The sequence below is a fragment of the Anabas testudineus genome, chromosome 2, assembly GCF_900324465.2.
Source record: "Anabas testudineus chromosome 2, fAnaTes1.2, whole genome shotgun sequence".
NCBI lineage: Eukaryota > Metazoa > Chordata > Actinopteri > Anabantiformes > Anabantidae > Anabas > Anabas testudineus.
This window is the reverse complement of record NC_046611.1, coordinates 15,548,546-15,566,394: the sequence shown is the minus strand read 5'-3', so window position 1 is coordinate 15,566,394 and position 17,849 is coordinate 15,548,546. Positions and strand designations below refer to the sequence as shown.

Sequence of the window (17,849 nt, the reverse complement as noted above, 5' to 3'; positions counted from 1 at the left end):
AAGTTAGGTAGAAGCATATTCAAACCAGCAGAGTTTAATTCAATTCAGTTTATTTATATAGCAAAAAAAATTTCATAACAAAAGTCATCTGAAGGCACTTTAAATTGTAAAGTTTAAGAGTTTACAAACAATACAACCATAAATTTCATGTTGTTCCATAAACGGTCCCATTTGATCAGCATTAGGCGACAGTGGAGACGAAAAACTCTCTTTAATGAAAAGAAAACCTCCAGCAGAACCAGGCTCGTGGTGGGTGGCCATTTGCCTTCACTGGTTAAGGTTAAGCAAGCAGCTAGCAGAAAACCATTTCCCCAGAAGCAGGGAGAAACTCTGTGCCCCATCAAAGTAGTATCAATGACAGTTTTTCAGGATATTAAAATACATGACAAATGACTGACTCAGTATGCAAATAAAGAAACTGTGTAGGACTGTCCGATCTAGAAGAACACACAGGGATGATGGTGGACTTGACATCATGTCAGTGGAGCTGTTCTCAGAACAGTTCAGACTGCAGCACTGAGAGTCATCTCTACTGATTCCTCTGTCAGTCAGTGCTGGATGAAGCACTCCTCTCCACTCCTCCTCCCAGTAACATGGTCCAGTCAGAAACTGTGGATCGTCAGGACACAGATCATCTGTGTGGTTTAACAGTGATTGTGAAATGGCTGCCAGCTGTGGAGAGAATCAGAGAGAACAGATTAGATAGTTTCCAGAGACTCCCTTCATCAGCTGTCAGTCAGTGATGCAGCACATCCAGTAGAAAGAGCAGCAGAGACTTCAGTCCTGTTCGGAGCAGAAGTGGGACAACTGCGTGGTGTAGCCAGCTTGTGTCATCCAAACCTTGTCCAGTTTTGGTCAAACCAAGAGCTCTTGATCGTAGATTAGATGTTTTTGGCAGGCGTGATCCAAAGCTAATACCTCTTGTGAATAGCAAAGTGAAAATGTGTATGTAAAAAAGTAGTCCTATGGCACAACTTCTGGAGGTTCACTAACTGTTTCCACCAACACCGCTGTTGGATAAAGACACAAGATTACAGTTGTGGCTGTAGCCTCAGCACATTGTGATTGTCTACACTTGTGACTCAGATGAAGATCAGATCACATTTTGTGACAATATTTTTCTTTCCAGTGTACTGTACGTAAGGTATACGTGTCATTTGTAATTTATATGTGTAATTTGTAATTTATATGTGTAATTTATAAGTCTATCTTGTGAAAAATGTCTTAATGGGTTGTTCTGATTAAATAAAGCTAATTAACTGTCACTTCATACTAGAAAAAAATTATTGCCTATCAATAGATATGTGTCAAAGAACTTATGATAGGGGGAATAATGTTAACATTAGATGTTTCACTCATAATCCTCTGAGGACATTAGCTATGCTTTGCTTATTGGCTAGCTGTGTGTTTGTAATCTACCATTCAGGACATAGATAATGGGATTAAAAAGTTACAAGAGAAATCAGGTGCGTTTGACAAGCTTTTAGACACATATCATCCTCAGATTCAGCCACCAAGCAGCAAGATGTTATTTTATATAGGTGACATAGCCTAGTGAAAGTGTTTTACTTTGGTTCAGCTAATAACATAACATAATCATGATGCAGGGGTCTATACTGCTGAAACCACCATAGACTGAGTTTGAACCTCTACAGACCTCAGGGTCTCCAGTTTACAGTCTGGACGCTCTACAAGATCAGACAGCTGCTTCATTCCCGAATCCTGCAGGTTGTTTTCACTCAGGTCCAGTTTTTTAAGGTGGGAGGAGTTGGACATCAGAGCTGATGTCAGAAAATCACAGCTCACATTCGACAAACTGCAAGACACCAAACTGGACAACAAAATGAAACATGAAAGTTTGGAAAATACTGTAATGTTCCTGCTAGAAAACGTTTTGTTTCGTAACCTATTCAGGGTTTACAAAGCAGGCCTGAACCAACAGGACGCAGGTTCAAGGAATAAAATACAAAGAGTGCAAAAGAGCTGTCCATAAGAGAAATGGGAACATGCCACTGCTTTAATAAAAACTTACTACTACTCAGAGTTTCAAAGATACATAATTACTTTTGGTAATGAGCTAAAACACAAATTCATTCCAACACTTAATGTCATTCAGATTCTATTGGCTAAAGATTTTTCAAAGACAGTATAATTTATCATTTATTTCACCGCAACCATGTCATATTACTTTTAGCACATAAATAAATGATGCCTGACCCCAGAGCCTCCAGTCTACAATGTGGACTTTTCAGGAAGTCACACAGCAGCTTCACGCCTGAATCTTGGAGCTTGTTTCCCCACAACTCCAGTTCTGTCAGATGGGCGGGGTTGGACTTCAGAGCTGAGACCAAAGAATAACAGCTGATCTCTGTCAAACTGCAGTACCTCAATCTGAAAAAAAAGAATAAAACATGCAACGCTAAAAAGAAAAGAAGTTCAGGGTTAAGAACTATTTAGAAAGTAGAAGGACAACATTCTGCTGCATCAGTAAAGACATGTGACTTCATGTTAATTCTGCAGCTCCACCAGTGGTTCCATCTATACAAACTCATACTGTCCAGCCAAACAGTCTTTGTTTCATAGCTGTATGACAAGAAGCACTTTAATTGTAAAAAATCAATGCTTCAAACTGATATCAAAATGTATATCTGCAGTTTGGGAGTTTACCCAACATTCTCCTCCACCTAAACAACTTACACAGGTGATTAAGATACAAAGTGGGAGTACAATATATAGTACAGTACAACTTTCACATCATATTAATTACAACACAGAACTACAAAGTGGTGTCTGACCCTAGAGTCTCCAATCTACACTTAGGACTCTGAAGGTGATCACACAGCAGCTTCACTCCTGAATCCTGTAGATTGTTGTGACTCAGTTCCAGTTCTCTCAGATGGGAGGGGTTGGACTTCAGAGCTGAGACCAGAGAAGAACAGCTGATCTCTGTCACACTGCACCAAGTCAACCTGAATTAAAGAATAAAACGTAAATAAAATCATGAATAATGCAAACTGCACATGTTCTAATTTGTAAGCTGTCTGAGCACATCTGTAAATTAGACTTTTGAGTTTTTAATATAATTTTTAATAAGTTGCAAAAAGATTCCAATTTATATTTTTTTTTTGCATTTTTCTATCTATTTACAATTAAAATAAAATCAACAGCACATTAAATTGTGGAAACAAATAAAGGATTATGAGGCCACTGCTAACAAACCCTGATCAGTTCATTGTTCAGTCATTTAGAAATTCAGTCATTTTAATTCTGAACTTTTATGAAGCAGATACAGTTATACCCCGTCAACCATTTCCCTGTTGACTATGTTGCAAGAGTTTTGCAAAGCTTCTTACAAACAATTTCCATGGGACTAGCTGTTTTTAGCAGTTGTCAGTGCCACACAGAAAAGCTATGTTTTGAGTGTTTTGGAGCTTCAACAATCAATTTTTGACAGATTTCTTAATTAAAGCATTTGGTAACTGATAAATGAAAAAAGTGCCATTATTTGAAAAATAATAAAATTGTAGAATTGTGAATCATCCAAAATTATTTCAGTGTAAGTGATACAGAAAATTATTCAGTCATTTCTTAACATTTGTGCTAGCTATTGACCTGACCTCAGACTTTCTAGCCTACAGTTTGGACTCTCCAGTCCAGCAGACAGCAGCTTCACTTTTGAATACTGTAGGTGGTTCATGCTTAGGTCCAGCTCTCTCAGATGGGAGGGGTTGGACATCAGAGTCGAAGTAACCACTTCCAAATGAGTCTCTGAGATGTGACAGCCAGATAGTCTACCATGACACACAAAATATGTTATTGTTAAAGTTCATATTGTAATATTCATATTGTGCCAAAACAACATATTAGTTCAACATATGCGGTTATTATATTTTCTCCTCAGTGGTTTAGCTAATTTTATATCACTGCAATTATCAGATCGCTTGTAGGCTATAGAGTGGATGTCAAATATCTGTCAAGATAAAAGAGAGGTGCTGTATACAACTATGAACTTCCCTTCTTCATTATTATAAAGAATAAATTGTTTAGATGCTGTGACCAACTATGCAATGCAATATGCAGTTATGTGTCTCCTTTTTTAAGCTGAAGTAGGTGTTTCTCTGACCAAACCAGGTCCTGACCAGGTCTCTGCCTATTTTTCCTGGGATGATAAAAAGGTAATGACAGAGGTGATGGCCATAATCCTTAACCTGTAATATAATTTAATTTATTTGTGCTTATAAATTGTTTTTGTTAAGTCACACCTTACATTAACGTTTTTGTTAGATGACACTCCTACATTTTAATTCCTATACGTATACAATATTTTCAACCATAACCTTGGTTTGGACTCATACCTTTTAAATTAAAGCTGACAGCCAGTACATTAAGTATCTATAAATCATAGATTTATGATATTTATTGCATCTGAACTCACCGAGCCTTCCTGCAATTCCTAACAACTGGGATCAGTCTTAGTCGTCCCTCCTTTGATGTGTTGTACTTCTTTAGGTCCAACTCATCTAGAACCTCCTCTGACATCTGCAGCTTGTAGGCCAGAGCTGAGCAGTGGATTGCAGAGAGGTATTTTGATCTGTTATCCGACTTCAGGAACTCTTGGATCTCATGATGTACAGAGTGGTCGTTCATCTCTATCAGACAGTGGAAGATGTTGATGCTTCTGTCAGGGGAAATGTCCTCACTGTTCATTTTCTTCAGGTTGTTGATGACTCTCTGGATGATTGTTGAACTGATCCTTCTCTGACCCAGCAGACCTCCTAAGAGTCTCTGGTTGGACTCCAGAGAGAGGCCATGAAGGAAACGAACAAATAGGTCCAGGTGACCATTTTTACATTGGAGGGATTTCTTCATGGTTAAGTTTAAGAAGTCATCCAGAGAAGAGGAAATGTTTCTTAATGTGAGAAAATCCTCCAGTACCTCTGTCTTCCTGTTGGTGTAACAGTGGAACATGTAGACTGCAGCCAGAAACTCCTGAATGCTCAGATGAACAAAGCAGTAGACTGTTTTCTGGAAGATCACACTCTCTCTTTTGAAGATCTCTGTACAAACTCCTGAGTACACCAAGGCCTCTGTCACATCAAGACCACACTGCTCCAGGTCTTCTTGGTAGAACATGATGTTTCCTTTCTCCAGATGTTCAAACGCCAGCCTCCCCAGCTTCACAACAACTTCTCTGTCAGCCTCTCTCAGCTCCTGTGGACTCGTCTCATGTCCCTCATCATACTTGTTCTTCTTCCTCTTTGTCTGAACCAGCAGGAAGTGTGAGTACAGGTCAGTCAGGGTCTTGGGCAGCTCTCCTCTCGGCTCTGTAGTCAACATGTGCTCCAGAACTGTAGCAGTGATCCAGCAGAAGACTGGGATGTGACACATGATGTGGAGGCTCCTGGATGTCTTGATGTGTGAGATGATTCTGCTGGACAGCTCTTCATCACTGAATCTCCTCCTGAAGTACTCCTCCTTCTGGACGTCAGTGAAGCCTCGTACTTCTGTTACCCTGTCAACACATGTAGGAGGGATCTGATTGGCTGCTGCAGGTCGGGAAGTTATCCAGACCAGAGCTGAGGGAAGCAGATTCCCCTCGATGAGGTTTGTCAGCAGCACGTTGACTGATGACTCCTGTGTGACATCAGACACAACCTCCCTGTTGTTGAAATCCAGTGAAAGTCTGCTTTCATCCAGGCCGTCAAAGATGAACAAAGGTTTACAGACAGCCAGCTGCTCTGCTGTGACCTTCTGTAATGTTGGATGGAAAACATGGAGCAGGGTGAGAAGACTGTACTGCTCATCTTTGATCAGGTTCAGCTCCCTGAATGAAAGCAGAACCAGCAGATTGACATCTTGGTTTTCCAAGTCCTCTGCCCAGTCCAGAGTGAACTTCTGCACTGAGAAGGTTTTTCCAACACCAGCGACACCGTTCGTCAGAACCACTCTGATGTGTCTCTGTTGGTCAGGTAAAGCTTTAAAGATGTCGTGGACCTTGATTGGAGTTTCATTGAAGGTCTTAGAAGTTGTCTCAATGTAAGTCACCTCACTTTTGACAATAACCTCTTCAGTGTATGCAAACAATGGTTTTCCATTGCTAGAAATGCCATTCATTATAGAGGTTCTGATGTTTCTCTGTTGGTCAATCAACGCTTTTAAGATATTGTGGGGCTTCATTAGAGTGTCATGGAGGGTCTTCATCTTGGAAACTGTCTCCAGCTGTCTCACCTCATGTTGGGTATTAACCTCTTCACTCTGTCCCTCTGTGATGTAGAGCTCAGTGTAAATCCTGTTGAGGAGGGTTCCACTTCCTGTTTCATCAGCTCCATCCATCACATGTTCATGTTTCCTCCACAGGCTGATCTTATGTTGATCTAAAACCTCCTGTACACCACTATCTGCTGAAAGAATTAGTTATGCTAAATATTTTTTAAAACATTTTTTATTTGTCAATTGTCCAAGTTATTTGAAAGTTAAGTCATGGCAACTAGACTTCGTTCTTGGTAGTTCGAAACATTTAACTACTCATCAAGTAGCTTCATCACTTTCCTATTACTACTTTCTAATTAGTTACTTTCTCCAGTAGTTACATTCTTAACTGTCATGTACACAAGAAATCTGGACCCTAATCATAGAAGGGGATTTGAGAAACCTGACTTTAAGAGGTCGATTTCTCCTGTATTTCAGGTGGCTTTGTACTTTGTTTTGCACAAGTTTGTAGTTTCATAACAAAAGATTGCAGACAGGACAATCTGTTTGGCTGAAGGCAAAGAGTTCACTATACAGAGTGATGCATGATTTGAAATTAGACTGCCCTACATATAACCACAGCTGAAACTAACACAAAGTGGACTGTAATAGTCTAAAGGTCATTCTCTCACACTGAACATTTCACTCCATTAAATTGTGAAAAGGAACTCTGTCTGTCTGCCTGCCTCCCTTTCAGTGTATTGTTTAGAATTACAGTCATGTTTTGTAGAAATTGCAAATAATAACCTCTTTGTAGAAAACACAATCACTAAATGGATTATGTCTTGTTGCACTGTATTTTCAAAATAGTTCTTGTATAGTTCTTGAAAATAGTTCTTGTATTTTTAAATGAGAATAAAGTCACAGGGTGGTTCGACCACATACCTGTTTATTTTAAACCCATCAACACATTGAGACAGAGATTTATCCACCCTAAACACTATGGTGCATGTTGCTCAGCGCAGTGAAGAGTGTTCAGAGCTCTAACTTGGAGAAAACAAACAGCTGCCAAACAGAAGGATGACCCAGCATCAGAGCACACCTCAGGACAAGAATCAGCAATGGACTTTCATCTGAAGGACATAAGTCTCACGTTTGAGGACAATGATATGTACATTCCGGACAAATAGGGGGAATCAATCTGTGTTCAAGTGGAAAATCCTAAACTCAAAAGAGGGACCATGTCAAGCATCCACCAGGGAGGCCACAGGGCAGCAAAGGTTGTAGTAGTCAAGACCATTAAATGATAATGCCTTCCTGTAGTCACACCATTTCTATTCTCCACCTTACACGTCTTTTCAGGTCACATGAGTAGTGAAACCACCCTGGAGTAAAAGTTTGTCGTACCTTGTACAGTGCTGGTCTCACTGGTTGAATGCAGTCCACATTTCTTTCCACACTGGGGACAGGATGATCCTTCCCAGTGTCCACAGCTGGTAGAGACTGGATCCTTCAGGATGTCCTGACACATAGCACAGCAGGACAGCTGCTCCTCTACAGGAACATGACTCCCTTGCCTCATTCTGTAGAGAACAATGTAGTTGCATTACAGGATACTAAGTTAGAGTAGGTGCAACTGGGACATTCACATTAGTCTCATAAAATCTGTTTTCTAATTTAGACTTTTAACACATTAAGCACAACATTTGTAATTTACATTACTTTAATTTAAATTATACAAATAAACACTAAAATTATCAATATTATTAGTGGAGACAGACAAAGAGAATTGCAAAACAACTAAACAACTAGTACAACATACAGATTTGTTCATTTCAGACCAATACAAGCACATGTTGAGCTCAGTGTTATGGAGTTTAGTGAAGTTTAGTTCCCATTGGAGACTATAATCATCCAGTCAGTGTGTGGAATTCATACTGTCTTAAACTGAAACCCAAATTCCTAGGGAACAAACGACTGTTACTACTGCAAGAACTGATTTTGCAGTTCAACACTGAATCATCTTCTTATCAGCTTACAGAAGAAACCGTCTCTTGTGAGTCTTTGTCTCTGAAGGTCCAGGCTCATTACTGAAGTATGGAGGTGAATCTTTAGACCAGTCACTTTTCAAAGAAACACAGCTGGAAACAGGTTTTGCTCTCGGTCTGTGGAAAAAAAGTACAAAACACGAAAGAATTCTTACTGAACCAACATATTCTGAACATTTTAACAACACTACTACTTGGTACATGACTGTCCTGGTCCATTAGAGAAGTTCAGAGGGGGACTTCTCTTCAGCGACCGACAGTTGGACACTGGACACACTGCTTTGTCCTTTTCTTCCAGATAATTTTCTTCCAGAGTCAGTGTAATAATCAATCAGTATGTCAGTTCTAAAGCAAGCAGCTTCTTTTAACTTTAACTTTTGAAGGTCACATGATTATTATTAGCAGGGTAATATTACCATCCCAGCAGGCAGCATGTTTTTTTCATCTGTGGAGTTTAAAATGGAGTATGAACTGACTTCATACTTTCACTTTCATTGTTTCCTCCCTGTTCATGTCTTTCTCTCCTTTTGTTCTGGGCTGGGCCTGTGCCTGTGCTGACAAAAAAAAAAAGAAATCTACACTACGCACAGCTGATTTCATTTAATTACTCTAGTTTGAGGTGTCTCTGTATGTCTCAGCTGAAAATTCGCGTATTCGTCATGTTTATTGTTCGCTGACAAACATCCGAACTGTGTTTATGTCGTGCGCTTGTTTCTAAACCTGTAACTGCGCCATTTCTCCTACTTTCTTTTACTTTGTCTGCTCCCGGATTTGTAGCTAAAGGTATCACAGAAAATACTGATAAAACAAATTTTCTCTTAGAATTAGGTTCGCTAATGTGGATTTCCTTCACACGGGTATTACCTGAAGGACACGTGAATATTATTTGCAGCGTAATATTACTACCCCAGCAGGCAGCACGTTTTTTTCTACTAGGTGGAGTTTAAAATGGAGTCTCAACTGACTACATACCTTCATGTTTCCACCCTGTCTGTCTCGTTCTCTCATTTTGTTCTGAGATGTATGTGTGCGTGCATTCGTGTGTGTCCGTCTGCTGACAGATAAAGCAGGAAATCTACACTATACACCACTGATGTCGTTTAATTACTCTAGTTTGAGGTGTCTCTGTACGTCTCGCAGCTGAAAATTTCGCCTATTCGTCTGTTTGCTGTTCGCTGACGAACATCCGAACTGTATTTATGTCGTGCGCTTGTTTCCAACCCTGTAACTGTGGCATTTTCTTATACTATCTTCAACTTTATCTGCTCCTGTATTTGTAACTGTCTGCATTTGATGTGTCACAGAAAATACTGGTTAAAACTAATGTTCTCTTAGAATGAAGTTCGCCTACTTCAGCCTGCGCGACGTTCGCCTCCGTAGCATACTTCGTTTGACGTTTTGAACTTCGCCTTCACAGTTCGCACACAGCAATAAAATCCATGTAGCATAAACGTTTATTAAAGTCAGGAGAGTCTAGACAGAAGACTGAACTAGACCATCTGTGAATCAATACTGATGTACGCCCTGATATTCATTAACCACGACATGCCCAAAAAATAATGAGAAATTATTTCAGATTTCCTGTCGAATTCCTTCAGAATAAAAGCATTAAATCCCTATTAACTCAAAAATAAACCTGGAACGAAACTGGTACTTTAATCATTATTGTTAGACACTTTCTAGTATACCAGTACTAATACAATTAGGCTACATTATATTTACTACCAATGTTTTTCTAGCCACAAAGTGCAGCTGTTTTTGTACTTTCTTTGTTGTAAATAAAGAGTAGAAAAGAATGAACAATCGCAAAGTACGAAGAATATCATGTAGCTAAACCCAATGGGTTTACATGAAAACTTGTCGCATCTATAAGCAGCGATACATTTAAAAATAAATATGACTAAATCCAATAAAAAAGGTGGATAAGGATACATATCCACCTTGTCTTTGAGTGGTATATTGTCTTGGTTGGGGTGTAAGCACTTATATATTGATTGAGTTGCAATGTTTTTTTGTACTGGGTATGGTTTTGTCCTGCCTTTGGTGCTGTCCATATTGTGCTGCCTCTGTTGGCTGTCTTCACTTCTCAAATTCTATTTTAATACATCTGCTACACATTCATAAACCAACACACCATATGGATCCACCTTAAAACAGGACCCTTGGTGTCAGAGTGTCCAGATGTCAGATTTAACAGCTGCTTTAGAAAAAAAAAAGCTTGAAATTTGTAAATGTAACTTTTTACAGAGACAAAGTACTGCATATATTGTCTATATTGGGTTTATATTGTGTCTATACATGTAGTAAGTATGCTACAATAATTCTTAAAACATCTCTCCATTATATAAAACAGAGATGCTCTAAAATCCTTAAATAATTTCATATAATTCTAAACTATAAAAAAAAACTGGGCCTGAATGTAAATAAAGTGATAAACATCACTTAATTAGAAAGAAATTGAAGGAGCAGTTTCCTACGTTGTGCACGACTGTCCAGGTCCATTAGAAAAGTTCAGAGGGGGACGTCTGTTCAGCAATGGACAGCTGGACACTGGACACACTGCTTTGTCCTTTTCTTCCAGATAACTCATCTTCTTTTTTTCAGATGTACAGGTTACACTGGAAACAGAGTCTGGTTAATAATCGCAATCAGCAAGTCAGTTCTAAAGCCAGCGGCTTCTTTTAATTTTGATCTTTGTTTAATGAAGTCCTGTGGATTCCTAAACAAAAGTATTACTTGAAGGACATGTGAATATAATTTGCAGGGTAATATTACTACCCCAGCAGGCAGCATGTTTTTTTCTACTAGGTGGAGTTTAAAATGGAGTCTCAACTGACTACATACCTTCATGTTTCCACCCTGTCCGTCTCGTTCTCTCATTTTGTTCTGAGATGTATGTGTGCGTGCATGGGTGTGTGCGCCTGCTGACAGATAAAGCAGGAAATCTACACTACACACAGCTGATTTCATTTAATTACTCTAGTTTGAGGTGTCTCTGTATGTCTCAGCTGAAAATACGGGTATTCGTCCGTTTATAGTTCAATGACGAACATCCGAACTGTGTTTATGTCGTGCGTTTGTTTCTAAACTTGTAACTGCGCATTTTTTCCTACTTTCTTTTACTTTGTCTGCTCCCGGATTTGTAGCTAAAGGTATCACAGAAAATACTGATAAAACAAATTTTCTCTTAGAATTAGGTTCGCTAATGTGGATTTCCTCCACACGGGTATTACCTGAAGGACACGTGAATATTATTTGCAGCGTAATATTACTACCCCAGCAGGCAGCACGTTTTTTTCTACTAGGTGGAGTTTAAAATGGAGTCTCAACTGACTACATACCTTCATGTTTCCACCCTGTCCGTCTCGTTCTCTCCTTTTGTTCTGAGATGTATGTGTGCGTGCATTCGTGTGTGTCCGTCTGCTGACAGATAAAGCAGGAAATCTACACTATACACCACTGATGTCGTTTAATTACTCTAGTTTGAGGTGTCTCTGTACGTCTCGCAGCTGAAAATTCGCCTATTCGTCTGTTTGCTGTTCGCTGACGAACATCCGAACTGTATTTATGTCGTGCGCTTGTTTCCAACCCTGTAACTGTGGCATTTTCTTATACTATCTTCAACTTTATCTGCTCCTGTATTTGTAACTGTCTGCATTTGATGTGTCACAGAAAATACTGGTTAAAACTAATGTTCTCTTAGAATGAAGTTCGCCTACTTCAGCCTGCGCGACGTTCGCCTCCGTAGCATACTTCGTTTGACGTTTTGAACTTCGCCTTCACAGTTCGCACACAGCAATAAAATCCATGTAGCATAAACGTTTATTAAAGTCAGGAGAGTCTAGACAGAAGACTGAACTAGACCATCTGTGAATCAATACTGATGTACGCCCTGATATTCATTAACCACGACATGCCCAAAAAATAATGAGAAATTATTTCAGATTTCCTGTCGAATTCCTTCAGAATAAAAGCATTAAATCCCTATTAACTCAAAAATACACCTGGAACGAAACTGGTACTTTAATCATTATTGTTAGACACTTTCTACTAAAACTAGTCGCACGTATACACATACATATATGTATTTGATACAACGACACTAGTTGTATGTGTGGGCAGTTTATAGTTACATTTCTACTCTTAAAAGGGGTATTATACAATTTCTAATACTTCTATGAGGGGAAAGTATGTAGCAGTACTTTGTTTTAACTGCTTCTCTGTCAACTGGAATAGGCTTTAACACTCCCACGACCTGTAAAAGAATCTGGTAAAAGAAACACTTCAAATGAAAAGTACTCAAATCAAACTATTGTTATTATATTGATAGTTTTTATTATTAATAGTAGCAGTAGTGTGTGGTCCTCACAACACGTTAACTTTGTGTATCTACAGCCAGCTAACAAAAATAGAAGACTCAATACAAGACTTGCTTTTCTTGTTTTTACTGGAGTTGTGGTGAACTGAGGAGAACATTACATTTCTATCTTTATCTTATGTTGTAACTGAAAGAAACAAAAAGAAACTAAATTAACAAATAATACATAACGTTACACATTTAGTGTGTGACACTCAGTAGATTGACTTGAATGAAGCTAATTCCAATAACATGCACAGGTTATTTATCACAGGTAACAATTCTAACATTCTTCTAATGTCCATAAACATGTGCATACTTACAAAGACAAATGTTTCCCAAGGCACAAACGTATAGAGCACATTCAGTATGTACATGAAATACTTCATTTCACTATGAAAACTAGCTTAATTTACTGACAGAGAAAATACGTCAAAGCTGTACTATTGAACACAGCGCTCACTCTGCAACTAACTATCTTCACAAAGATCAACTGAAATACACAACTCTCACTCTGACAAGTTTTTAGAACAAATACTTTTTAGCTGCCTTTGTCACAACTTACTCTTATTCATTTACCACTTACGAACTAAACCATTAACTTATTCATGCTTTTGACTGAAAGGCATGACAAGTAGTATTATTAGAAGAAGTATTAGACACATATTGTTAAAGTGCTTATTATCACACCTGGACTCCCCAAGCCTTTCTGCATTTCCCACACAGCTGGGATGAGTCCCAGTCGTCCCTCCTCTGATGTCATAGACCTTGATTGCAGTGTCATGGAGGGTCTTCATCTTGGAAACTGTCTCCAGCTGTCTCACCTCATGTTGGGTATTAACCTCTTCACTCTGTCCCTCTGTGATGTAGAGCTCAGTGTAGATCCTATTGAGGAGGGTTCCACTTCCTGTTTCATCACTTCCTTCAGTCACACATTCACATCTCCTCCTCAGACTGATCTTATGTTCATCTAAAACCTCCTGCAGACCAACATCTGCTGAAAGACAAGAAACTGTGGAACACCAAAGAAGGACATTGTTGCAATCATTTCCTTTAGCTACTGTAATATGTACGCATCAATATATGTATTATAATTATCTTAAATAAGAAGTATCTGTCTGTGGCACTCAGATTAAAGAGCCAGACCGGTCAGTTTTTGATGTTATTTGTTTGTCATCTGGGCTTTATTGAGCCAAATATTTTGTATGATTCTTAACAAGCATTAAACACTGGTACATTAGTAAAGTTTGACTCTTCATTACTAATGTTGTATTGTAGAAAACTACTTTATTTACCTATATTAGGTTAAATTATTTACTTTATCTTCACTTACATTTGCAGCAGTATCAGATATTATAAGTTTATATTGTTACTTTGTCTCCTCACTAATATAAATTTTGTGGGCCTGGAAATACCTTTTCTATATTTAACAAATTGGCTTTATCCTGTAGATCACCTTAATGAAATACATGTTTTTAGCTTCTGATGTCATAAAGCAATCATCAGTTAAAATGTCTGTCACCAGTGTAACCTAGTCGTTTTTAGCTTAAGAATAAAATTGTTTAGTAATTGGCAAGAAAATATTACATACATTTAGAAATAAATATTTACTTTCTTCTCGTCTGAAAAGCTCCTCTAAATACTGTGGCCACACAAAACAACACACACACACAAAATGTTTGATAAAAAAGAACTGTTTTCTTATTATAGTCTTGATTTATTTATTGTACATGATTACAGTGGTGGAAGTAGTCATAGGAGATGAGGGTGCGCTTGAGGAAGGAGTGAAGGGGATCAGAGGTCAGAGTTTAAAAGTAGTTGACAACTCTGCGGATGGACTGGATGTTGGGGTTCTGGGCCTGCCACTCGTTATGGCTGCAGTAGTCGCCACGCTCCACGATGTACATGCGACCACGGAAGTTTGGCTCCTCATACATCACCCAGCTGAAGATGGAGGAAAACAAAGGTTTGGAGGATTTATAACATATCAGGTTTTTATAAATCTGTGCAGGCTTATTAAAACTCAAACAAGGCTCATCTGAATAATAGTCAGTGATCAACAAAATCATCATGATTCATTCAATCCTGAGAGCATTTGCTGACAAGTCTTTATAGACCAAAGTGTTGGAAGGCCAAGTGATCACCCAAATTATCGTAACTATAATAAAAGTGTATTTGTGTTGAACTCACGCTCCATCTCCGTAGACCTTGACGGAGTTGATGCAGTTCTTAGAGAATCCACGGCTCTGCAGGAAGGGACAGTCATCGCAGATCTCCACGCACTGACCAGAGAAGTTGCAGCCCTCAAACAGCTCGATGCGGTAGTGCTCTCCATGCTGACAGTAGGAAGACAGTCAAATTAAGTGAAAGTTAGTTTTTCCTCGTTGCACTGTTTGTACTGAGAAGAGACAGTACAAACAAACAAAAACTGATTTTGCTGAACATGCTATTGCCAATAAATGAAATCAAATCCAATTTTTTTATTTTACATTTAACTTGATTTTTGCAGTTTAAATCTTAAGGGTAGTACTAAAGGCAAGATCAGAGGAGTTGCCATAATCATGCATAAGTACTTCATTCAAATGTGAATTTTATGTTTCCAGCAGCCTTATTATAGACTAGGATGTGAGACCTGATGGTTCATTATTAAAAAAGATAAACCCTGTGTGAGGTGCGTACCATGCGGATGGGCTTGCAGGATCCCATGTGGTCATTGTGGGAGTTCCACCTCTGGAATTCTGGGTACTCTCCGTGCTCCAGGATGTACTGCTGGCCCTTGAAGTCAGGGTGATCATAGCAAATCCAGGCTCCGCTCTCCACACGGATAGAGTTCACCCTGACAACAAACAGAAATTACATTTACTGAATCTGCCCCGGTGACAGAAAGAATCAGATCGTTTTCCTCTGTTCTCCAGTTAATATGAAAAATCTGGAGCACAATGTCGATACATGTAGAATTACATTGTTCAAAAACAACACATAAATGCTGTTAGTGCTTTGTATATGGACATTATACTGAATTAAGAAATGTTTACTGTGTTGCAGTACTTCCTTCATAGACAGATTTTTAATGTGAAAAAAACTTTTTGTTTCTATTATGGTCTTGACAAGTGTGAAAATATCTGAAAAGCAGAAGTACATTATTTAAGACCAAAATGCATCTGATACAAACTCTGCAGATCAACTCAGCTATATACAGTTAACACTAATCAAATTTAGGTACAGTATGGCTTGTAATAAAAGAAATATTTGGTGGTATATTTATTCATGAGCATCAGCAGAGAATTGTGGACATTAGCCACAGTGAGAAAAGAGAAAAAGATGATTTAAAGATGAGCAAAATTAACCTTTTTAAGTCAGAAAACATCAACACTGTTTGTCACCACAAAGCCTCTCACCTGTTCATGAAGCCACGGTCCTGGAAGTTATCACAGTCACCTCTGACCTCCAGCTTCCTGCCGGTGAAACATTTCCCCTCATAGAAGGTAATCTGGAGAAAAAGTAGATGAATAGGTGATAATCCGTCTGTAGCTGCTGCTGAAATCAATTAAATACAGTGTTTAACAATCATAAAGTATCATGTATCCGTCACTGTTATTTCCTGATTGTTGCACAAAGGAAGCAGCTTTAACGTATTTACTCTCCACTTCTGAAACTCACAACGATCTAGGATCAGAGAATTGTATGAGGCAGGTCTACATGTCAGTCAACATGTCTGTTATTAACTCAGTAGCAAACAACAAGAGAAATCTGGAGGATTAGTTGATCCAGCTGAAGACTACAACAAAGTCAGGGAAAATGACATAAAAACACTATAGAACACTTAATGTTAAACTTTAAATGCTTTTAATTTAGTCGACATTTCAATTGAAGTTAGGAACTTTTATAGTTTGCAAGAAAGAGAACTTAATTTCTTTAAATTACATGTTCCCCATGTGAACAACTCCTGTCCTAACTTGACAGAGAATCCTTGGACATTTTCCCGTTGATCACATCACCACATTCTAAACTTTAACTTCTGTTGTTAACACCAGCTGTATGATTACAGCTGCTGCTGTTGTTACTCACCTTTCCAGAGTACTGTGACATTTTTGCCCACTGGATGTCGTCCAACCTGGCCCACAACCACACACACAGTGTAAAAGAGAAAAAGTTGGACACCTCAATATATACGGCAGGGGGGTGACCGAGGGGCGAGGTCTCTGCCCAGAGGACAAAAGATGAGGCTTTGAACGTTTCTGCTGCCTCAACGCTTTCCCTTCATCCTGATGTGTCTGCGGATTCTGCTGCGTGCGTGTGTCTCAATAGAATGTGCTTGGCCTGAGATTTGCAGGGTCAATGATACTGCACAGACCACGCTTCTATAGAGACACAGACAGAGCTCATATAGTCGTAGAGGGTTTCTATGTATGTACACAGCATTCCTATAACATTTGCGTAACGTTGTGTTCAGATAACAGGTAGAGAAAATAAAACAGTGATTCATGCAAAGACAAATTTTGTATTAGCTGCATCCTGGTCTTAACATATCTGAACCTGTAGATGACTTATTAACATCATAATTATGGGTCAGAGATTAATTAAATAAATATATATATTTTTTAGCTAAATAAAAGTAGTAATTCATTGACAAACCATACAGATGTTGACAAAATTGTTGTCTTCCATGTAAAGAAAGAAAAAAGGGTGACTGAAATAATGTGAAACTGACAAAAGTAATAATAAATAAAAATAATCAGTCTGTCTATTTACAGGGTGAAAAGTGGTCACTGAGCTGTTTGGTATCATAGTAAACATGGACCACAGAAAACTAAAGAGAAAGTTGTCTAAGGAGATTAGAAAAAAAGAGGTTAAAGTTACACACAGCACATATTATTTAGAAGTTTAAGGTACACTGTAGCCAACCTCCCTACATGTGAAGTAAAATGTATGATAAATTGAAAGGACGAAAAAACAAATGGTAACCAAAGAGCCCAGAACAACTTCCAAAATGATTAGAAGTTTTTACTATTTTACCACAGTAAAATACAGCTTACAAAAGTACACATAGAAAATCAACAATCTAATATCATGATATAAAAAGTTATAGAAAAGTAATGATCTTAACACTTGAAGCAGCCTTAATTTAGGAAGGAATCAAAGAAAGGTATGTGTGTATATATATATATATATATATATATATATATATATATATATATATATATATATATATATATATATATATATATATATATATATATATATATATATATATA

At 38.3% G+C, this 17,849-nt stretch overlaps 4 protein-coding genes across 4 annotated transcripts in view; 2 read left to right on the top strand and 2 right to left on the bottom strand.

The window, feature by feature from the left end:
- Nucleotides 1-17,849, top strand: part of LOC113163505 — a 1,294,879-nt gene that overhangs the window by 270,777 nt on the left and 1,006,253 nt on the right. The gene's annotated exons all lie outside the window — the stretch shown is intronic.
- The window catches only part of LOC113163522 (NACHT, LRR and PYD domains-containing protein 12-like), a 428,332-nt gene that overhangs the window by 195,604 nt on the left and 214,879 nt on the right, over nucleotides 1-17,849 (top strand). The gene's annotated exons all lie outside the window — the stretch shown is intronic.
- Nucleotides 34-12,157, bottom strand: LOC113163593 (NLR family CARD domain-containing protein 3-like). Its single transcript, XM_026362351.2, has 11 exons — nucleotides 11,957-12,157; nucleotides 10,715-10,855; nucleotides 8,229-8,354; nucleotides 7,597-7,772; nucleotides 6,184-6,401; nucleotides 4,436-6,006; nucleotides 3,618-3,791; nucleotides 2,796-2,969; nucleotides 2,218-2,391; nucleotides 1,658-1,831; nucleotides 34-672 (listed from the first exon to the last, which is right to left on the bottom strand). Exons 1-11 carry the CDS (start codon nucleotides 11,986-11,988, stop codon nucleotides 645-647), a joined length of 2,988 nt encoding a protein of 995 aa, XP_026218136.1. The 5' UTR covers nucleotides 11,989-12,157; the 3' UTR covers nucleotides 34-644.
- Nucleotides 14,403-16,683, bottom strand: LOC113163588 (gamma-crystallin N-B). The gene is made up of 5 exons (XM_026362345.1): nucleotides 16,663-16,683; nucleotides 15,993-16,084; nucleotides 15,274-15,430; nucleotides 14,785-14,930; nucleotides 14,403-14,538 (listed from the first exon to the last, which is right to left on the bottom strand). Exons 1-5 carry the CDS (start codon nucleotides 16,681-16,683, stop codon nucleotides 14,403-14,405), a joined length of 552 nt encoding a protein of 183 aa, XP_026218130.1.

Excerpts from the sequence above, each read along its gene's own strand:
- LOC113163588 (XM_026362345.1), bottom strand. The coding sequence starts at position 16,683 with ATGTCACAGTACTCTGGAAAG. Across the intron at positions 16,085-16,662 it reads TGTCACAGTACTCTGGAAAG|ATTACCTTCTATGAGGGGAA; the intron begins GTGAGTAACAAC and ends CTTTTTCTCCAG. Across the intron at positions 15,431-15,992 it reads GACCGTGGCTTCATGAACAG|GGTGAACTCTATCCGTGTGG; the intron begins GTGAGAGGCTTT and ends GTTTGTTGTCAG.
- LOC113163593 (XM_026362351.2), bottom strand. The coding sequence starts at position 11,988 with ATGCTACGGAGGCGAACGTCGCGCAGGCTGAA. Across the intron at positions 8,355-10,714 it reads CCTGGACAGTCGTGCACAAC|ACCGAGAGCAAAACCTGTTT; the intron begins GTAGGAAACTGC and ends TTTTTTCCACAG. Across the intron at positions 2,392-2,795 it reads TGTAGATTGGAGACTCTAGG|ATTGAGGTACTGCAGTTTGA; the intron begins GTCAGACACCAC and ends CTTTTTTTTCAG.